At 42.5% G+C, this 23,671-nt stretch overlaps 2 protein-coding genes across 2 annotated transcripts in view; one reads left to right on the top strand and one right to left on the bottom strand.

The window, feature by feature from the left end:
* Window positions 1–9,537, bottom strand: part of LOC121560279 (rho GTPase-activating protein 35) — a 92,195-nt gene extending 82,658 nt beyond the window's left edge. The window contains exon 1 of the mRNA XM_041873295.2: window positions 8,850–9,537. The gene's annotated coding sequence lies outside the window, so the exon portion shown is untranslated. The remainder of the gene's footprint in view (window positions 1–8,849) is intronic.
* Window positions 9,538–17,651: 8,114 nt separating this feature from the next.
* Window positions 17,652–23,126, top strand: LOC121560300 (AP-2 complex subunit sigma). The gene is made up of 5 exons (XM_041873312.2): window positions 17,652–17,810; window positions 18,439–18,588; window positions 19,025–19,138; window positions 20,786–20,845; window positions 21,478–23,126. The coding sequence occupies exons 1-5, from the start codon at window positions 17,808–17,810 to the stop codon at window positions 21,577–21,579; spliced, it is 429 nt and encodes a 142-aa protein (XP_041729246.1). The 5' UTR covers window positions 17,652–17,807; the 3' UTR covers window positions 21,580–23,126.
* The last annotated feature ends 545 nt before the right edge of the window (window positions 23,127–23,671 follow it).

Here is a 23,671-nt window from a genome sequence, read left to right as displayed (position 1 = left end):
TAAAACTTACAGAAGGAAAATAATTTCTGCAAAACTAAATATTAATGTTGACATTAGTTGGCATTGGCCTTTACTTCAACATTGTTTTGATGGATTTCTAATACATTAAGACTTTTTCTAGTTTATGTTTTTTAAGACCCCTTTTCCATCTGTGTGACCAGAAATCAAAGCCTTTGCTTATTCCAAATTGTTGGGATGGAAAATGGTGGAAAAACTTATCTATGCCTTCATTTCCCAAAAAGATTGACTCCGCTTTCATTTCCAAATTCCAAATTTGATATGCTCCTATAAAACGTCACGTTGGTGCTCATGGGTCCTTTTACATGGAAATTACCTTAGACATAAATCACAATTGCATGCTTGGTGTGATAGGAAACCTGTGTGTGCCCCTCTCCTCCCCGTCTGCCTGGGCCAATGGGGAGGTGGTAAAGGGCAACATACTGGTCACGAGAACTCCTCAAAATGGCATCCCACACTAACGCCTTGTGACAAGGTGGTGCCCTTCCACTGTGCTGAACCACTGCTGACACTGATGTAGCACCACGATTCCCTGAAGAGATGGGGAGTGATGGAGGGAGGGAGACAAATGGGGGGAGAGAGATCGAAAGAAAGCGCTAAGGTCAGAAGAGTGGCTGTTTAAGGCCTCTAGTCGTCTGTGTCTGTGGGCTCTTTTCCCTCCTCTCCTGGCAGCTTATCAGTCTGTGATTACACCGTTCATCTTTAATTAGAATATGGTGGAAGTGGAACAGCTCTCGCACGCTCTCTGTGCTGCAGGTGTAGCGGTGTACCAGACAGTTAGAATAAAGACATCAACGTTTCCAGCAGTGACAGTACATAGGAGAACCTGGATTCCCACAGATGCTGGGTACAGATAATACAAAATAAATATCAGTAAAAAGGTCATGTTCTAGAAGTGTCGCCAAACTCAGAAAGCACATAGTACAGTCACCAGGGGAAAGGTCCCAAATTTGGTCCCCATCTTCATTTAGCAGCGGTGGAATGGTGAAATGTTTTCAGTGTAAACGTAAAACAACTCAAACCAGATATAAAGTATGTGGAAACGATATTGGAGCGATATAGTTTTTAAATAAGATCATTTTTGAGAACTAACAATCACCTAAATAAAAACTAGACAGTCAGGGAGAATCAAAAATTCCAAAAATGTCATGGCATGGGGCTCCCATTGATTTTGTTATAATGTTTGAGTCATTTAGATAGCAAAAGAACACAGCATAAGCCATGGCAAAATGTGTAAAATTGCAGGAAATTAGCTATAAAACTGAATTGTTTTCTCTCAGCACAATGAAAACATTTGTAGAATTGCAGGAAATTAGTTTTAAAACCGCAATATTTTGTCTCTGCGGTCAAGAGGGCCTGGAAACAGCGCCATTTGCCACACCCACTTCCGCGCCTCTCCAACCCCCCCCCACCCTAACTTTGCCACCTCTGCTGAAAAAAATCCTAAGGGAAACACTGTATTTAGCCCATTGCAGATAAATGGAGAGGAAGACAACTATCCTCACCTCTTCAATTAGGTCCCTACACTCAGAACCCCTGCTGTTGACTCCCCCTCGTCCTACCCTCCTCTCTTCCCCTGGTCTCCTTAGGTGGACTTCCTGGAGGAAACCCAGGGGCTCCATGGGGGAGAATCTCCAGTGAGAGTCGAACAACATGACAGACTCACACACAGGAAATGGATGGAGAGGACTTGGGAAATGAAGAAGAAAGAGGGGTAAAACAACACTACAGTAGTCTGTATCTTCAAACACACACCCCTTTGAAAAGCAAAGTACCATCTTCTAGAAAAATAATTTGACTGGGTGAAATGTGTGTCTTTGACAAGATTGGGCACTGTAGTGCTTTTCTACCTCTGCACTCACTACGTCTATACTCACACACACATCTCTCTCAAAGCTTGATACATTGGCTACAGGCAGAAAGATGCATTTATGCACATGCAGGTAGACACACACAAATGCACAGGTGTGCTCCGGGTTAGCCTGCTAACTATGGGTGGAATGCATGAGAGTACCTCTTGCTGGGAGCTCTACCCATGATCTCGCACTCCACTGTGCTTCTATGGGTCTCCAGCCTCTCAGAAACAAAGTGCCCCAGATAAAACAGCTGACTCACTCAGTCGCTCACAACCACAGACTGAGAGGCTCCTGAGCCCCACTAAGATATGCTGGAACTGTACTGATATACTCCGAGATATACTTTAGGTTGCATTTGCTGTCAATCATTCACTGATGTAGGCCAAAAAATGCTTTAGAAAAGAGACGTTAGAAAACTCCCATTGGATGTCTGCATCGCTGATCCTGCCCATTGAAGTTCGGAGCCCTCACCTCATTCGCCAGCATTATTCATAGCCTCAGCTGAATGTTGCTTAGTAATCCCCTGTGGCCAATAGCCAGACAGCAGGGTTACTGACAGTTGCCATTGATTGCTGATCCCTTAGCACAGAACTGAGAGGGCACATACCAGGAACACAGCCTGAAAGGCCAACTGCGCCTTACATCATTAGAACAGCTCACTAAATGTGCATTTCTCTCTCTGTCAGTCACCTTTTCCCCTCGCTACCCGTCTCATTCCCTCTCGTTACTCCTTTCGATTCTCTTTCTTGTTCTTTTCTGACTAAATCCCGCATTCTTCTCTCGTTCCTTCCCTCTCGTTTCATCACTCCTTTTTCTCTTGCTCTCGTTTCTAATCTCCGTCATTCCCCTTTCTCCCTCTGTTGCAATTGTATCTCGTCTCGAGGAGCACTGCAGCGAACAGTGGCCCACATCCTGGGCCTTCATCTCCATGGTCACCATTCATCCAAACATCATGGCCCCCTTTTGTCACTCAGGGACATGGCGGGCAATTCAAACTGCCCTCACAAAGGCTGATAACCCCCATTCACACAAGATATCACCCATTTCTTTCACTGGCATGCTCCATTCACAGTATTCGTAATGTGGGCATATACCATCTTTGCAATTCAGGGAGGGATGGGGATTTGTGATCGATAAGAGGAGACCCAGTGCTTCCACTTTATTATTGAAGGATGTCCTCTGAAATGTTTTACACGCTTATGGGTGGACACAAAGATTTCTAGGAAACATTGGGTATATAGGCTTCTGCGAGACAGGACCAGTTATTCTTCAACCCCATAAAAACCTGAAGAGATATTGTCCTCAATGCTGCAATGGGATCCGTTTTTCCTCCCCCAACTCTGGCCTTGACCACTCAAAGACAGATCAAACTGACTGGACCAGCACAAGAACCCGGAGAACCTTTGTAACAAGCTATCGTCATCCATGAATCGGCAATGATGGAGGGAAAAAAAACATGGAGAGAACACCGTCTCAACTCAAGCACACTTTCTAATGGTTCAGATACAATCGTTCCTTAATGCCATTCCCCTGCCTTATACTCGGGTCTCAAACAAGGCAGTCATTCAGAAGCGAGTCACTAATCTGGCCAACAAATTCTAAAGCTGCTGCCTATAATTAGCTCCTTTCTCTATCAAACACAGGCTTCCACTTTCAATCAAACTTTTCAACATCACTTTTCCTAGTAAGACACAGGCCTGATTTAACAGCTCCAGTTCTGTTAAACATTTCCACGATATATGGAGTCTCCCTAGGCTGGCAGCAATGTGAGATCTTTGAATGAACAGGTGAAAATCTACTGTTTCATTCAGTGGCAAGGTGGTTTGAGGAACTAGAGTCTGTGTCCTCATCATCACGTAATGAGATGTGGCATGGCTACTGTTGGATAGAGTTAAGGATTTAGTGGCTGATGTTTGTATTTTCTTTGTCTTTCTTACTCAAACCAGCACTTTTCTTCCTGGCATTTGTATTTATTATGGATCCCCATTAGCTGCAGCCAAGACAGCAGCTACTCTTCCTGGGGTCCAGCAAAAATTAAGGCAGTAATATACATTATAATACAATTTTTAAACATTAACATTTTACAACAGATTTAACAATACATTAAGTGTGTGCATTGATTCTGCTGATTGTGTTCAGCCCACAGTTCAGCTAAATGATGTTAGTCTATACCGAAGGCTGGACAATAGACGTTAGACCCATTGATTGGTCATTGTTAGAACCAACAGGACTGGATGTGCATGGCTGTGAGGAAATGTGTGGGCTAGTAGAAGGGGAAATGAGGCTTCAGAACTAGTAGAACTCGTTATTTACAGCATGTATAGTATAAGGCCTTGAAAGCCCATTACCCTCCTGAATCTATTACAGGTGTATTGTGAGGGTCAGGACCTGCTAATAAACAGGACAATGACGAGAGGTGCTCTTGCTCCTAGAGAAGCTGAAGACCTCTGATGCTCCTCTCCCCTGAAACGTGTGATGAGGCCTCGTATAAAACTCACTGTCTGTATCGACCCAAATCAGTATGTCCTGGACTTGGTTACTATGATATGGCCTGGGCCCTCCACTGTGTGTGGATGAGGAGGCAGACCAGGGACTCGCGGCACAACCTGTGGCCCAGGGAGGGGCAAGGGTGAGCGGGAACAGCGGAGCGGAGGGCCTGCTGCTCGAGCAAATGGCACAGCTATTAGTGAGGGAGGACGCTTCCTGGTGAGGTGTGACTGCGCTGCAAAGGGCCTAATCAGACTGAGAACAGGAGGTCCTGACTGCTAATACCTTACCTGGGAGCAGAGAGGCAGGCTAGCTAAGCAACAAACCAAAGTGGGTTTGTGATCGGTTCAGTGGAAGAGCAACTAACCAAAAAAGTGCAGTTGAATTCACGGGGGTAATATAGCCTGTGACTCTTACTGAGAAGAGTTGATCGATAAATGGGTAGAATGTAGAATTGAAATACTGGTAAAGTATTTAGTATTTAGAGTAATACCATATTGCTGCTCCATGCCATTGTGGTGTTTGCATGAGTCTGATCCATGGGTTTGTGCAGTGTCCAGTGAGAAAGGTATTTCCTATGAACTTGATTGAGATCAAGGAAATGTTCAGTCATCCATTTTCCCATATCGCAGGCAATCATAGACCAACATAGCAGAAAATGATTCTACACGTCCACCTTTACTCTATCTGGAAGAGGTTTTAGAATTTGCCTCAAGATGAAGTGAAATCTTCATATACAACTCTGGCATAACCAATGACCCAGTATGGAGAGGCTGCTACAGTGCTTTCAGAAAGTATTCATACACCTTGCCTTATTCCAAATGTTGTTGTTTTACAGCCTCAATTCAAAATGTATTACATTGAATTTTATTCTCACCCATCTACACAAAATACCCAATAACGACAAAGTGAAAATATGTTTTTTGAAATTTTAGCTAATGTATTGAAAATTAAATACACAAATATCTAATTTACATAAGTATTCACACCCCTGAGTCAAGACATGTTAGAATCACCTTTGGCAGTGATTACAGCTGCGAGTCTTTCTGGGTCAGTCTCTAAGAGCTTTGCACACCTGGAATGTACAATATTTTCCCATTATTTTTATATATTTTTATATTCAAATTGGTTGTTGATCATTGCTAGACAACCATTTTCAAGTCTTGCCATAGATTTTCAAGTAGATTTAAGTCAAAACTAACTCGGACACTGTTTTAGGTTATTGTCCTGCTGAAAGGTGAATACATCTCCCATATTTTTTATTCTGTACAGGCTTCCTTCTTTTCACTATCAATTAGGTTAGTATTGTGGAGTAACTACAATGTTGTTGATCCATCCTCAGTGCTGTCCTATCACTGTCCTTAAACTCTAACTGCTTTTTAAAAAGTTACCATTGGCTCCATGATGAAACCCCTGAGCGGTTTCCTTCCTCTACGGAAACGGAGTTAGGAAGGACGCCTGAATCTTTGTAGTGACTGGGTGTATTGATACACCATCCTAAGTGCCATTAATAAATTCACCATGCTCAAAGGGATATTCAATGTCTGCTTTTTTATTTTTACCCATCTACCAATAGGTGCCCTTTTTTGCGAGTCATTGGAAAACCTCCCTGGTCTTTTTGGTTGAATCTGTGTTTGAAATTCACTGCTCAACTGAAGGACCTTACAGATAATTGTATGTGTGGGGTACAGAGATGAGGTAATCATTCAAAAATCACGTTAAACACTATTATTGCACAACGAGCGAGTCCATGCAACTTATGTGACTTAAGCACATTTTTACTCCTGAACTTATTTAGGCTTGCCATAACAAAAGGGTTGAATCCTTATTGACTCATAATTCCACTTTGACATTATGATGTATTTTGTGTAGGCCAATGACACATTTTTTTATCCATTTTAAATTCAGGCTGTAACACAACAAAATGTGGAAAAAGTCACAGGGTGTGAATAATTCCTGAAAGCACTGTACTTCCTCTTTTGACCTTTGTAAAACTTTCTCCACCTCAAATAAAACTTACTCCCCCTCAAATAAAACCTAAACACCCTCTCGGCTCCTCTCCACACAGAGGGAGGAATGAGCGCTCAATCTCTTCCTCCATCCATCCCTCCATGTGTTCAAAGAGACAGATTCTTGTTTGTTATGAAAAGTGCTATAAAAAAAAAGGGCCAAACCCTTCCTGCATTCCTTTCTTAGCAGGCACTCCATATCACAGACCCTGGGTGGTGGGAGGTCTACTCAGATCCTACTATCCGCAGAAGCAGGGCTGAGAGACAAGGGAGCCTACTATTTCATTAGTCAAACAGCCTGGAAGTACTAGGAAGGAGAGAGGCTATAGTGTAAGTGTAGGCTAAGGCTGTGTGTGTGTGGAGGGGGTCCTGCCCTTGACACCCAAACCAACAACTCCATAATGGTATTGTCATACTTGCCAATTCATCTGAAGCAGTATAATAAGGAGATGACTAATACAATACTCCAATAGACCTATAAATCGCTGAATAATAAGAATAGGAAGGCTGAAGAGGAGGCTGGTGGGAGGAGCTATAGGAGGATGGGCTCATCGTAATGGCTGGAATGGAATTAATGGAACGGAGTCAAACATGTGGTTTCCATATGTTTGATAAATGCCATGTAATCGATTCCAGTCATTACAATGAGCCCATCCTCCTATAGCTCCTCCAGCCCACCTCCAATGGTGGGCTGTTGTTAAGAAATCACTCTTTTGATCAGCATTTTTTTTTTGTTGCAGTGAAAATAACTCCCCAATTGGCAAACTCACCAAACACACGTCATGGTTTGATTAACTTTTGACTGCGTGACCTTAGCTGAGGAACGTGGACTCATTTCAACTCAATTATCCGTGGTCACCAAATTCCTCAAACGCGCAGGCCTGTATACTGTTACATAACCTGACTATTCATTGAGACGAATGAAATCCCCTAATAACAAACACGGCCGAAGAACTACAAAACAGTCAGACTTGACTCAGACCTCTGAAGGAAAAGACATCGGTTACAAAACTACAGAAAATCTATAGGCCCCAATAGCCTACAATTCACCGAAACTCGTAAAACTAGAAGTGTGTCTAACCGTCTCGAACGTGATAACTGGCAGACAGAAATACAAGTGACAATTGACAGAGTGGAGAACAGGTTAGGTAAACAAACCGTGGCTGTTTGTCAACATGTCAGAGAGCCTTTATATCGGTAGAGGAAACCGTCACTAAATAACTAAACTCTACGCGCTGAGCGATCTTGGATAGCGTATTCCACGATACTACATGCACTAACATAGGAGTGGCCACAATGCGGTCTTCACGCAATCTCAACAAAAGCGTTTCTCGTGTGAGTGTAAGCACAAATTAATATTAATGGGAATGTCATCCTATTTGTGTAGTTACATTATTGGACGAAACATTTGCTTTTGTAAGGCACTTAGATATACAATGTTGCAACTTGCATCACTGAAACAATGATCGATATGGTGCGCAGTCTATATGAACGTTCCATTTTGAAGTTCAAAATTCATGTTCACAGAATACAGTAACTCAAGAACTCGAGGCATGCAACTTCATACGATTGGGAATTGTAGCGTAGATTAAAAGAGGTCATAACATTTCGATGGGTAGGCTATAAAAACGTCCTCCCGAAACTGTTCAGTTTCTGTAGGAAACAAATGTCAAAACATGTTGACGGATTAAAAACATGCCTTGCACTCCAGCTGCCCCCAACTAGTTGGATACTATGGGCCTATTTGCATTTAGCTTTGAAACAAGACTGCCATATCAATAAAATATAACGAATATTATGTGTCCAGAGCTATCTTTTGACATGGGGCCTTGACCGACCACTAGTCCAAACTGATCCTTGAATAGAGGGGAAATGACAGCAGATCGTTGGGTGATGCACTGTGGCCAACAATAAGACAGGATTTTATTTGTTATTCGTAAAAAAACATGTACACGTTCTCTGCACATAACATAGGGCTATTACGCATGGCATGGGGACACTATTTCCAAATTGATCCAGACATTTTAGTCCATGAATGCTCCCTTCTGTCCATTCACATGTAATTGTGAACAAATTAAGGAAAAACGATGGAACACTGCCCGTAATTGACACAGATAAACCACACTTTGACAACCATCTATTCCAGAATTACATTTTATTTATTTATTTGGGCACATTGATTAAGCTGAGATTTTTTGTTTTAAGCAAGAGGGGAAAATCTCCCAGAAGAGCTTGGCCTGGCAAGCCTCAGTCCACACAGAAAGATTGCAAACCCGTGTTGCACATTTATTGTCTGAACGAGATTCACTTTTTATTACCCCCACTTCACTCCCAACTACTCATTTAAACCTGGGAAATAACTGTTATACGGAACATTGTTTTCATTGCCACATCATCATAATCAGTTAAAGTAAATTGTTTTCCTTTTTAACCCTTTTAGCCAAATAAAACATTATTGGCAAAATGAACTGGTACATACCATAGCATTCCTCCCTCTTCTCTCGTTCACTCCTTTCTCTCCAATGTCCTCCGTCGCAACTCGCAAAAACAGCACTCCCGACGTCTCGAGAATTTAATTAATAAAGAGAGGAAATTCTACTCCTCTAACAGTCACATAAATATCAATATTTCCCTTTTGGACACTTGGTATATTTTTCCCCCTTTGAATCAAGTCTCCATTTTCACAAGTAGCCTAGTAAGTTTTCGGTACCATCTGCATGTTGAGTTCCGCCTCTTGCCTTTGGACACAAAAACACCTAAATTATCTCGGAAAATGCAGTAGAAGTTCAGTTTCTTGTCCGCTGAATGTTCGCGTTAGGAACGAGGGGGCGTTAGAAAGGCTTGATTCGTTGTGTTTTCCTCTTGGTTCACCACGTTGTTTTGACCAATTGTTATTTCCTTTGTTGTGTCCAATATACAGGTCTGCCCATACGCGTACACAGCATATGCCGTGTTAGGTGATGCGCAGTGCTCATTTAATAAATGCAACCCTAAATGTTGTGTTTCCTATGAGTATCGCTTCACAGAGTGTCCAAATGTATGACTGTGTGTAAGTGTATTTTTTTCAGCTTCCCAATAATGGCGGCCCGGCCCTTCTCCCGAATACAGCCTCTCCTCCTTACTATTCGGAGAGAATAGAGAGCGCGCTGTAGCCTACGACAACGTAGTCTCGCCCAGTGGCGCATGGACACAATTACAACACAGAGACATTCTGTTTCTAAATAGTATAATTGCTTATATTCTCCTAATAATTAATGATATTCGTCATACTTCGTTTTATTTTATTTTGCTATATTAATAATATTCTTCAATTTAAAGCGGCAATCTGCGGTTGCGACATCAGTTTTTGGACACAAATTAATGATATACCCATTGATTCTTGAATAATATAGCTTATAAATGCCTCACGAACTAACGCTTTGAACACACCGACTTCGTATTGCGTTTTGGTACACCAGAAGTACATTAATTTCCAATAGAACGCTACATTTGCCTTGCAGCATTGCGTTGCAGAGGCAGTTGCAGTGCGTTCTGTGTGGTGCATACGTTGGATTTATCGAACGCATGCGTCAAACTGTACATGTAAACGGGTTGACAGAAATGGTAGCAGAAGGTGAATGTTGAATTTTTGTTGCACACATATCTAGATGATGCTGCAAACTATTTTGGTCAATGACAGTTTATATTTTGCGTTCTGATGGTTCAACCGTCACCCACCATCAGAACGCAAAATATAAGCTTGTTTTACTGCAATGTTTGTAAACAAAGTAAACGTAAACAAACACTAACTCAAAACATGGCAAAATTACACAGTATACAAAACATTAAGAACACCTGCTCTGTCCTTGACATGACCAGGTGAATCCAGGTGAAAGCTATGATCCCTTATTGATGTCACTTGTTAAATCCACTTCGATCAGTGTAGATGAAGGGGAGGAGACAGGTTAAAGAAGGATATTTAAGCCTTGAGACAATTGAGACCTGGATTGTGTATGTGTGCCATTCAGAGGGTGAAAATATTTAAGTGCCTTTGAACGGGTATGGTAGTAGGTGCCAGGCGCACCAGTTTGTGTCGAGAACTGCAACGCTTCTGGGTTTCTCACGCTCAACAGTTTCCCATGTGTATCAATAATGGTCCATGACCCAAAGGACATCCAGCCGATTTGATACAACTGTGGGAAGCATTGGAGTCAACATGGGCCAGCATCCCTGTGGAACGCTTTCGACACCTTGTAGAGTCCATGCCCTGATGAATTAAGGCTGTTCTGAGGGGGGTTCCTAATATTGGGTATACACAGTGTATTATTTTGATATTATGGATGGTCAGTCCTCCATAGCTCTGTCTATGAATTTTAGAGTGGTTACATGCCGGCACAACCGCGAGCTGCCCAGTGACACAAGACTTCCAGACGAGCTAAACCACTTCTATGCTCGCTTCGAGGCAAGCAACACTGAAGCATGCATGAGAGCACCAGCTGTTCCGGATGACTATGTGATCACGCTCTCCGTAGCCGATGTGAGTAAGACTTTTAAGCAGGTCAACATTCACAAGGCCGCAGGGCCATACAGATTACCAGGACGTGTACTCTGAGCATGTGCTGACCAACTGGCAAGTGTCTCCACTGACATTTTCAACATGTCCCTGACTGAGTCTGTAATACCAATATGTTTCAAGCAGACCACCATAGACCCCGTGCCCAAGGACACTAAGATAACCTGCCTACATGACTACCGACCCGTAGCACTGACGTCTGTAGCCATGAAGTGCTTTGAAAGGCTGGTCATGGCTCACATCAACACCATTATCCCAGAAACCCTAGACCCACTCCAATTTGCATACCGCCCCAACAGATCCACAGATGATGCAATCTCTATTGCACTCCACACTGCCCTTTCCCACCTGGACAAGAGGAACACCTACGTGAGAATGCTATTCATTGACTACAGCTCAGCATTCAACACTATAGTGCCCTCAAAGCTCATCACTAAGCTAAGGATCCTGGGACTAAACACCTCCCTCTACAACTGGATCCTGGACTTCCTGATGGGCCGCCCCCAGGTGGTAAGGGTAGGTAACAACACATCTGCCACACTGATCCTCAACACGAGGGCCCCCCAGGGGTGCGTGCTCAGTCCCCTCCTGTACTCCCTGTTCACCCATGACTGCATGGCCAGGCACGACTCCAACACCATCATTTAGTTTGCCGACGACACAACAGTGGTAGGCCTGATCACCGACAACGATGAGACAGCCTATAGGGAGGAGGTCAGAGACCTGGCCGTGTGGTGCCAGGATAACAACCTCTCCCTCAACGTGACCAAGACAAAGGAGATGATTGTGGACTACAGGAAAAAAAAGAGGACTGAGCACGCCCCCATTCTCATCAACGGGGCTGTAGTGGAACAGGTTGAGAGCTTCAAGTTCCTTGGTGTCCACATCACCAACGAACTATCATGGTCCAAACACACCAAGACAGTCGTGAAGAGGGCACGACAAAGCCTATTCCCCTCAGGAGACTGAAAAGATTTGGCATGGGTCCTCAGATCCTCCAAAAATTCTACAGCTGCACCATCGAGAGCATCCTGACTGGTTTCCTCACCGCCTGGTATGGCAACTGCTTGGCCTCCGACCGCAAGGCTCTACAGAGGGTAGTGCGTATGGCCCAGTACATCACTGGGGCCAAGCTTCCTGCCATCCAGGACCTCTATACCAGGCGGTGTCAGAGGAAGGCCCTCAAAATTGTCAAAGACTCCAGCCACCCTAGTCATAGACTGTTCTCTCTGCTACTGCACGGCAAGCGGTACCGGAGTGCCAAGTCTAGGTCCAAAATACTTCTCAACAGCTTCTACCCCCAAGCCATAAGACTCCTGAACAGCTAATCATGGCTACCCAGACTATTTGCACTGCCCCCCACCCCCACCTCCCACCCTATCTTTTTACGCTGCTGCTACTCTGTTAATTATTTATGCATAGTCACTTTAACTCTACCCACATGTACATATTACTTCAACTACCTCAACTAGCCGGTGCCCCCGCACATTGACTCTGCACCGGTACCCCCCTGTATATATAGCCTCCCTACTGTTATTTTATTTTACTTTTTTGTTGTTGTTTTATTTTACTTTTTTTATTAAAAATAAATGCACTGTTGGTTAAGGGCTGCAAGTAAGCATTTCACTGTAATGTCTGCACCTGTTGTATTCGGCGCATGTGGCCAATAAAATTTGATTTGATTTGATTCCTCAGCTTTGGACTCCAAAACAGGGGTTGGGAAAATGCTTTGTTATTGTTTGAACTGCTGATTGCCACTTTAACATTACATATCCTTAATTTATAATAATTAGGAAATTAGGTTAATGCAATTCAAATCAAATCAAATCAAATCAAATTTTATTGGCCACATGCGCCGAATACAACAGGTGCAGACATTACAGTGAAATGCTTACTTAAAAGCTAAGGATCCTTTCAGGACATGAAATGAGATGCAACTTGCAAGAACTGGAAAAAAAGCTACAAATTTTTTTTAAATTGCATTTTAATCAATTTCCTGGAAATGACCCCAACTCTTGCAGGAGAACACATGTATCCATGTCTGGCAATTATAGATAAAAACCATTTTCACAATATCATGTAAGTTATGCATTCACCACACAAATATACTCAGTTCTCTCTCCAAACTAGTAAATAGTAAACTTGTATTGCAATTGATGTATTTTATATAAAATGCAACAGATGCCTAACTGGCTTCACTGACTTCCGTGCACAAATAATTCATGTACGACACTCCCAAATATTACTTTCCAATACTAACCAATCATATATCTGATCAAGCACACAGGGAGAATGGGAGAGAGAGTATAATTTTTTTGCCATTCAGAAAATCTATAATCTCAAAACGTATCCACGGTCCTCTAGACTTATTCATGCTAGAACACTCATATGGCTGTTTATTTAATTGTTGGAGATAACTTTCACCTGAGAAGAATTCAGTAGTCCTGATTATAACATGTCAGTTTAAATTCTATGGCCTTCCCCAAGAGGATATGACTTGACAATATAAAACCACAAACACATGAAAGTTAAAGATAGAGATCCACAGAGAGAGAAATGATGTACTGCAAGCTAAATATGATTGTTGTTCTACAACTCAAACATATGTTTAGTGGCTTGGGGACTTTGTCACGCATTGAATCTCTGTCTCTCTCACACACACACACACACCAGTGGAGGCTTCTGAGGGGAGGACAGCTCATAATAATGGCCCGAACGGCGCAAATGGAATGGCATCAAACACATGGAAACCATGTGTTTGATGTATTTGATACCATTCCACCTATTCTGCTCCAGCCATTACCACGAGCCCATCCTCCCCAATTAAGATGCCCCCAACCTCCTGTGACACACACACACACAGTGGCATACCGCAGTTTCGTGGGACCCCTCCCCCCACACACACACACCTTACAACATGCAGTCTCAATCAGGCTGTGACTAACTGATCCTTATGTATTCTTCAAGGTGTAAGTTCAGCCATACAAAGTAACATCTAATAACATCTAATAGGGTTATTGACAGTACATTTTATCATAATTACTTTGCTAAAAATTCTAAACAGTCTACATACTCTAACAGTTACTCTTGATCTGTGTATTTTACATTTTTTAAGATAGGTGAACATCCTCCATTTAAACACAAAGTTCAAAGTACAGCACCCCGAGCCAACAAGCTGCTTGCTGTCCAATCATATAAGTCAGTGAGTTCACAGCAATATTTGCATGACCCCAAGATTAGCAAGGGTCAAAGTTTCATTCATAATCTGTCCCTGTTTTACATTTTCTCCTCTACTACTGAACTACTACTGGCCCAACTATACCGATCTCCCTGAACAAGACCTTTCTGAACGTTGTTTGGTTTATAACCAAAGTATGAAATTGGGAAAATGCTCTGAACTCTTTCATACTCTCTTATTCATTTACAGCCACAACAGCCTTGGAAAACCATTGGAAAACAACTCAGCAAAGCAGTCTAACGAGAGAGGAGCTGCCCTGTTTTCTACTTGATTTCCCCCTTTTTCTTTCTCTCTCTATCCCATCTCAACTCTCTCTCTATGCAGCTGAAATATTTCTGGGTCCCAGGGGCATGCACTCACAGTTGTGCAATCCCTGACAATCACCACCCTCCCCCCTTCGGCCTCCCCGGCACAACGCACGGCACAGAGGAGCTGTCCAAGCTGTCTGGACAATGTTCTGCAGCGGATCGGCTACCCACCAGACCAGTTAACAAAGTCATGGGCCCAGACTTAGCAGAAAACAGCCAAAGGGATGTAACATAAATGGCTGACCCTCCATTTTGTCACTTATTGATGTGGGATTGGGAAGAAAAGGGTATTCCCTGCCTTTGGTGTGAAAGTCACAGGCTTTGAAAGACAACACGTGTTTTGTTGTTTTTGCTGAGATTTAGTGTTGTGCCCCAGTCTTCCTGTATAATAGCCTATGTTATACCCTGCAAATAGGCCTTGTGGTTGAAGGCATGATGTTGGAGAGTTTGTAATGTATGTTTCATTTGGACTGTGGAAAAATGTAAAAGTAGCATGATTTCTTCCCTCTGGGTTAATAGGGTCAACAGAAATCAATGATAATGAAATAGCTCAAAATTATATTAGACAGGGGGCCTCCCGAGTGGCACAGCAGTCTAAGGCACTGCATCGCAGCGCTAGAGGCGTCACTACAGACCCGGGTTCAATTCCGGACTGTATCACCACTGGCCGTGATCAGGAGTCCCGTAGTGCGGTGCACAATTGGCCCAGCGTCCGGGTTAGGGGAGGGTTTGGCCAGGGGGGCTTTACTTGGCTCTTTGCACTCTAGTGACTCCTTGTGGCGGGCCGGGCGCCTGCAGGCTGACCTCAGTACTCAGTTGAAACGTGTTTATTCCGGGTTAAGCGGGTGGGTGTTAAGCAGCGCGGTTTGGCGGGTCATGTTTTGGAGGACGCATGACTCGACCTTTGCCTCCCGAGCTCGTTGGGGAGTTGCAACGATGAGAAAAAAGGGGTAAAATACAAAAATATATATAGATACTACCGGTCATCAATTTTAGAACACCTACTCATTCAAGGGTTTATCTTTATTTTTACTATTTTCTATATTGTAGAATAATTGTGAAGATATCAAAACTATGAAATAACCCATATGGAATCATGTAGTAACCAAAAGTGTTAAACAAATCAAAACATATTTTACATTTGAGATTCTTCAATTAACCACCCTTTGCCTTCATAACAGCTTTGCACACTCTTGGCATTCTCTCAGCCAGCTTCACCTGGAATGCTTTTCCAATAGTCTCAAAGGAGTTCCCACATATGCTGAGCACTTGTTGGCTGCTTTTCCTTTGCTCTGCGGTCTGACTCATCCCAAACCATCTCAATTTGGTTGAGGTTGGGGGATTGTGGAGGCCAGGTAATCTGATGCAGCACTCCATCCACCTTCTTGTTAAAATAGCCCTTACACAGCCTGGAGGTGTGTTGAGTCATTGTCCTGTTGAAAAACAAATTATAGTCACACTAAGCCCAAACCAGATGGGATGGCATATCGCTGCAGAATGCTGTGGTAGCCATGCTGGTTAAGTGTGCCTTGAATTCTAAATAAATCACAGATAGTGTCACCAACAAAGCACCCCACACTATAACAACTCCTCCTCCATGCTTTACGGTGAGAAATACACATGCAGAGATCATCCATTCACCCACACCGCGTCTCAGAAAGACACGGCAGTTGGAACCAAAAATCTCCAATTTGGACTCCAGACCAAATGACAAATTTCCACCGGTCTAATGTCCATTGCTCGTGTTTATTTGCCCAAGCAAGTCTCTTCTTCTTATTGGTGTCCTTTAGTAGTGGTTTCTTTCCAGCAATTCGACCATGAAGGCCTGATTCACACAGTCTCCTCTGAACAGTGGATGTTGAGATGTGTCTGTTACTTGAACTCTGTGAAGCATTTATTTGGGCTGCAATTTCTGAGCTGGTAACTCTAATGAATTTATCCTCTGCAGCAGAGGTAACTCTGGGTGTTCCATTCCTGTGGCGGTCCTCATGAGAGCCAGTTTCATCATAGCGCTTAATGTTTTTTGCGACGTCACTTGAAGAAACTTTCAAAGGTCTTGACATTTTCTGGATTGACTGACCATCATGTCTTAACATAATGATGGACTGTCGTTTCTCTTTGCTTATTTGAGCTGTTCTTGCCATAATATGGACTTGGTCTTTTACCAAATAGGGCTATCTTCTGTATACCCCCCTACCTTGTCACAACACAACTGATTGGCTCAAATGCATTAAGAAGGAAAGAAATTCCACAAATTAACTTTTAAGAAGGCACACCTGTTAATTGAAATGCATTCCAGGTGACTACCTCATGAAGCTGGTTGAGAGAATGCCAAGAGTGTTCAAAGCTATCATCAAGGCAAAGGGTGGCTCGTTGAAGTAGCTCAAATATAAAATATATTTTGATTTGTTTAACACTTTTTTGGTTACTACATGATTCCATGTGTTATTTCATAGTTTTGATGTCTTCACTATTATTCTACAATGTAGAAAATAGTAAAAATAAAGAAAAACCGTTGAATGAGTAGGTGTTCCAAAACTTTTGACCAGTAGTGTATATGTGAGACAAATCGATGATATATCTGCCTCTTTTTTCCTTTTCATAGCCTTTAATGCAATTTTCCATTTTATTTTAGATAATTGAATTCCTCCTAGCATACAACAACTCACAAAAACCATAGCACTTAGCTTGAAGTGATACTTTATCAACATACTTGAAGTGATGTCAACAAAATGTCATGTCTAATAAAAAGCATGAGCTGTCGCACACCCAGAGAACATCACTTAGTGTAGAGGTGCTGACCAACGGAGAATAAACTGAAGGCACAGTGATGCCAAAATGTTGGTGGTTTCGTACCCAATAAATTACTGGGAGTTTATACATTGAGTGTGCGACTCTCTTTATTTGTTTTCATAACAAAATGAAATGTGCCATAAGTTACAATAATAAGTCAAAGTGCCTGTAAATGATTTATACTGCAAAATGTGCACTTTCCCTTTCTGACATTTTTGTTGCTTGATTGGCCAAACCTGAGCCAAGTGACTGGGCCTCACGAATCCGCAGCTGACACAAGAAGGCAGAGAGGGGTGCATGCTGGTTCTAGCAGGAAAATACCCTTTTCTTAAGTTTTTATCTAACGATTTTACTGGTCTAATAAAACTACATTTCCCACAATGCCTTGCGCCTTTAGGTTTTCCTGTACATCCTGCTCGGGAAGATAGCGGGCAATCGGTCGTCAAAACAATCCTATCATTTGGAGAATTTATGTAAAATCAAATATATAATCACTAGGCTACGGGAATTCATATTATTTAAAACAACCGACTCAAAGAAAAGACAATGGTATGTTTGCAATTGGGTACATTTTGTGGCCAATTGCTTTGCTCTAACGTTAGCATAGCTGCTAGCTAGCTAACGTCTTTCGCCAGTCTCCTGTGAAATGTATGAGAAGCCTAGAAATCATAGCTAGCTAGATAACGTTAAATATTCGAATTAAACAAACCTAACTATATAAAGGAATCGATTAGCTACATCCGGCTCCCAACTTTGTTTTACGAAGCAACGGCCTGGCTTGCATTTATATCAATAACGTTAGACTAGTTAGCCACCTAGCTAGTTCGCTATCTAACATAGCTAACTAGCTATATATCTTGACATGACAGGGAGTGGCTAGCCAGGCTAGCTAACGTTAGTTAGTAATCTAGTTGTTGTAAAGGAATGCACATCTGTCTGCACACTCTTAACCAATCAACCATGCTCAGAAACGCACTGTTGGTCTTCGTTATAGTATGAGGTGAAACTGATGATTCATGTGAGTGGTGATAACATCTAGTGAACCCATAGTTAGATCTGAGAAGGAGCGAAAACCTACAGGAGGGTAGCTGTCCAGGAACAGGGTTGGAGACTCCTGTACTAGACTGCAGAGCATTTCTCACTTAATTTTCTCTCCTCGCCTGCTCCGGTCATACAGATCCGCTTCATCCTGATTCAGAACCGAGCAGGGAAGACCCGACTGGCCAAGTGGTACATGCAGTTTGATGACGATGAGAAACAGAAGCTGATTGAGGAGGTGCACGCTGTGGTGACTGTCCGTGATGCCAAGCACACCAACTTTGTGGAGGTAAGGCAGAAGGATTTGCATGATGCCATGTGTGTGCGTTGAAGTCTGTGTGTGCCCTAATGTAGGCTATTCGTTTCTGGCAATTGTATTCGTTGTCACTATCTGGCCATTCTAGAAAGGCTGGAAGCTACCGGGTAGTATAACTCAAGGTCTGGAGCTGCATTTGGCGATCTATTTACTTGGCTTTACAGTGACATAGGCCTAAATTGTAGCATACATTGTGACACTGAAGAGATGGGGGATAAAAGTCTACATTTTCTACTGAGATGCTGTAGCACCAATTGGTTAACCAAGTTGAATTCGATATGCAAATAATTTAACATATCATTGTAAATGAACAAGACTGCTTGCAAGTCATAATTTCAAATCTACTGTAATTATTCTTTGATGAAAAATGAAAAGCACATATTGCGACGCTTGTCTGTCTTGTCTCCAGTTCAGGAACTTCAAGATCATCTATAGGCGCTATGCTGGTCTGTACTTCTGTATCTGTGTGGATGTAACAGACAACAACCTGGCATACCTGGAGGGCATTCACAACTTTGTGGAGGTATGATATGACACTAACACATCAACTCACACGTAGACTGTTTATTGTGATGACACACAATGTGGGAGCTGTTTTAGGTCAATTACTCTTTGGCTGGTTATGTGAAGGAATGTGGGCTAATAAAATCTCCACCTTTAATAGCTGAATGATTAGGCATATTTTATTGGTGAACTATCGTATTGCTCTGCTCCTACAGCTCTTTGGAATACAGAGTACCACAGTATGAGTCAAAATACCCATAAAACCTAGTTGTCAGATGGAAATAGTTCCAATAGTTTTTCCACCATTCATTTTTCTCATAGGAGATTTTAGAAACACTTAAAATAAGGGCTGTGTTTCGTGCAGGCTTACCCTGGCGTGACGTTTTGATGACCGTGTAAATATCTCTAGGACAAGGTGACTTATCAATATATTAGCCTGTATTTACCCCCCAAAATGAAATGCTAATTAGCTACTAATGTGGCTATCTGTCGCAGCCGGCCGCGACCGGGAGACTCATGGGCGGCGCACAATTGTCCCAGCGTCGTCCAGGGTAGGGGAGGGAATGGCCGGCAGGGATGTAGCTCAGTTGATAGAGCATGGCGTTTGCAACGCCAGGGTTGTGGGTTCGTTTCCCACGGGGGGCCAGTATAAAAAAAATATGTATTCACTAACTGTAAGTCGCTCTGGATAAGAGCGTCTGCTAAATGACTAAAATGTAAATGTAAAAAAATAAAGAACTACAAATGCCATGACGATCTGGATGAGACTGCCGAATCGAGGCAAAGGTAAGAATCTCTGGATTAACTATCTAATGTTAGCTAAATTTAGTCATGAATTAATTGGCAACATTTCTTTAAATGGACAATTCTGTTTTAAATTGACACAATACCAGTTAGCAAAGGTGTCAGCTAGAGATGACGTGCAGGAGCTTGCAGGGATTTGTAGTTTTGCATGATGTCTACTTTGATGCTAATTAGCATTTTCAAATCTGAGAGTAAATGGAGCTAAATATATTGAAAAGTCACCTCGTCTGAGAGAGATTTACTTGATCAAAACGTCACTCCAGGGTAAGCCTACACGAAACACAGCCCTTATTTTAAGTGTTTCTAAAATCTCCTATGGGAAAAATGAATGGTGGAAAAACAATTGGAACCATTTCCCTGTTTGACCGCTAGGTTTTATGGGTATTATGACACCTCCAGTGTGGGGCTCTATTTTCTATGCGTTCTTACCCAGTGTAATACACCCCATATAGAGTCTGTCAAAAGTAAGACCAAAACAAAGTGGGGGAAGGACAAATCTCTCTAGTGTTCTTCATTCATATTCCCGAAAAGCATTCCCTGAGAGGCGTTCCTCCCGGGTCGAGGGGAAATAGCGGAACAGCTCGCACTGTGCTCCTTGTCCGAGGGACAGGCGGAATGTGGCCGTGAAGGAAAACAGCTGAGATTCCCGACACTTGGTTCAAGAGCACCGCGTCCTGGAATGCTGGACTTCCTCAGGCCCTTAAATGACGAAGGCTGCATCTCAAATGGTTCCCTATATAGGCTAGTGCACTACTTCTGACCAGAGCCTTGTACTATGGATTACACTGTTTCCTAGCTATGAATTAGACTAAATAGTTAATGTAACAAAACCTGACCTCCATGTCTTCTTTTCCCCCTTTAGGTGTTGAATGAGTATTTCCACAACGTGTGTGAGTTGGACCTGGTGTTCAACTTCTACAAGGTAAGAGTAAAAGTGTTGAGATGAATTTTAAAACCAAACACTCTCAGTGCTAAGAGGAAAGACAGAAAGGAGCGGAAGAAACTCGGGGGAGGTGAAAATATACTATTTCAATGTATTTTCTTTCATTGTAATGGGGAGGTGCCATGGCAACGAGGATGGGATACGTAATTACAACATCAGTTTGGCGGCGATTAGTTTCTCTACAATAAATACTAAGAAATTAACTCTCCTCTGATGACCGCCCTTTAAGCAGTTATCGTGTCAATTACGTAAGGTATTTCTGAATATTCGCCAACTCGCTGAACCTTAAAGAAGCGCGGCCCACGCTAAAAGTTGCTGCGCTCTGTGATGTCTTCTGATTCACAAAGAAAACAGAAAGTGACAGAAAGCAACATGATGGCAAACATCAGCTCGTCTCAACATCAACCCCCTCTCTATTAGATCTAGTGCCACAGCAGCAAGGCCTACGCACTGCTAGAAAGATACATTTACGTAATGGGGTGGAGATGAATCTGCAGGATCTATACAGCTCTCCAACACTTCTGTTCTTAAAGCAGTTTGAGCGGTGCAATAGGCTGACCTCTGACCCGTGTCCTAACCGGCTTCTACCTGTCCTGTGTGTTCTGTCCCAGGTGTACACGGTGGTGGACGAGATGTTCCTGGCGGGGGAGATCAGAGAGACGAGCCAGACCAAGGTCCTCAAGCAGCTGCTAATGCTGCAGTCCCTAGAGTAGCCAACAGAGCAGTCCATCACCCCCCCCTCCCTCCCTCCTCTGGAATGGACCCCTCTCATTCACCAGCCTCCATGGAGCAGGCTCCACCCCTTACAGAAACCAGGGGTTTATTCACAAAGGTGCAAGTCACAGAACGTTCAGATAGAAATGCATGGTGTAGAACAGACATTGTTTTCAGTCATGCAGAATTGGGAATCTAGTCAGCTCTACACATTACATTTCTATTTGCAACAATGAGAGTTTCAACCTCCTGATTATACCCCATAAAGACTGTTTTATTTTGGTGATGAGCTGCAGATATGGCCCTTAACATTTCATTTCTTAACCACCAGTTCAAGTAAAATCATCTGGATGAGTATATTTGCAGCACAGCATACAGCTGTATGCAGCACTGAAAATTAAATGTTCTCTCTGTGCCCTGTCTCAAACTGGAGGCTGCATTTATGGCAGACTAGGGTTGCCAGTTATTCACATGTATCCCACCATCAAGCTTATACTAGTGGAGAGAGCGGATAACAAGGATGCACTGATCTGGCAGGCAACCCCAGAGTGGCACTAAAGTAGCTAACAAGCACCAGAAAACCCTTGTAAACTGCCTGTGCTATCCCTGTCTACTCTGCACCATACTTCCGTCTGGGAGAATCACAGTTTAAGCTGCAGAGTGACTAAACCACCGCTACAAATGCCCATTGAATCCATTGACCTCTGGTGGTGGTTCACAGTTCAATGTAGTGCACTTTTACTAAGAGTGCTGTTGAGAGGTCTGGTAATGGCAACCTGTAAAAGGTTGCATCTACTCTGTGATATTAAGGAGATTCTCTGGTCTTAAATAACTGTTAATATCATGTCAGGTTGTATATCAGACAATGCGTCTCCACTCCACATAAGGTGCTTGTTAGTCACACCCAGATATGTTCAAATTTAAATACACTAATACTTTAAGTTAAAGGAAACTCAGAAATAACTGAACAGGAATCTATTTAATGGAAATATGCAGTGATATATTTTACGTGAAGCAGTACTGTGAAGTTTGTTTTGTATGGTGTACATATACAGTATCTTATGCATAATAGTGTGAAACCATTGTCGTCCATTCCAGGCCTTTCCCCAGCTTATCCTGCCTGTCTCGTCGCTGGGTGTTTAATACACAGATCTGAATTGGGGGAAATTCCATTAATATTCCCTGGTCGCCTCATTCATACTACATAAATGGGGTTTCTAACGTCAACCAGAGGCCAAATGATATGAAAAACTCCAGAGGCACTTGTCTAGTAGGTCTGTGACAACACCCCTTTGTACCTCTTCTCATTGTAACCATGTCCAGTCTTGCACCTCCCAACACATCACATGTTACTATTATGGTCTGTACATTTTTGGGGGGATTTTTTATTTTATTTGGCTGTAGTGAGAGATGTACTGCTCTCCTCTCAGTCCTGTGAGCTTGTTAATGGAAGATGTGAGTTTAGGTGTTACTGTCTCCTGTTGCTAAGCTACCCAGTCAGTGTATATACAAAAAAAATCAAGTACTAAATAAAGTGTTAAAAATACCTTGTGCTTATTATACTGTAGATCACGTTTTTAATGTGAAGAGTCATTGATTTTAAAGTACTGAAGTTGGAAAATGCATCATTCGTTTTTGTAGTGATATCACCATCTAGTGGTATTAATCCAGCATAGCCTTCACATTCTTGAATCTGCCCTCTGAGGTCATTCTAACAGCCTCCCAGTGATCGATAAAAATCTATATATCCACTTCAGCTACATTAACCACTCTGCCTGTTACTCCATTGACCCACAAACATAAATTCAGACAATTAGACACTCAAAGCTTTTACCATGTAGACTAGCATAAGAAGTCTTCCCTGATTCACAAACCCCACCCTACTCGCTGACTGTGGCAGATAGGCAACCAGCTTGATACAATGAAGGCGTGTGCACATATTTAAAGACATGATCTGCAATAAATTAAATTCACATTTAAAAAGCAAAGTTTTAGAATAGATCTTTAAAATGAAAATGAACAAGCAACCCTTCCCTGCCAAAAACAATCCAATAGACACACTGAAATCTTTTACAGCATAGATTATTCAGA

The sequence above is a fragment of the Coregonus clupeaformis genome, chromosome 5, assembly GCF_020615455.1.
Source record: "Coregonus clupeaformis isolate EN_2021a chromosome 5, ASM2061545v1, whole genome shotgun sequence".
Taxonomy (NCBI): domain Eukaryota; kingdom Metazoa; phylum Chordata; class Actinopteri; order Salmoniformes; family Salmonidae; genus Coregonus; species Coregonus clupeaformis.
The sequence above is the reverse complement of the archived record's forward strand: the minus strand, read 5'-3'. Positions and strand labels throughout refer to the sequence as shown.

What these genes read in the sequence shown, in the direction of transcription:
- LOC121560300 (XM_041873312.2), top strand. An exon ending in AGCACACCAACTTTGTGGAG is followed by an intron (nt 18,589 to 19,024) that starts GTAAGGCAGAAG and finishes TCTTGTCTCCAG; the next exon opens with TTCAGGAACTTCAAGATCAT. An exon ending in GCATTCACAACTTTGTGGAG is followed by an intron (nt 19,139 to 20,785) that starts GTATGATATGAC and finishes TTCCCCCTTTAG; the next exon opens with GTGTTGAATGAGTATTTCCA.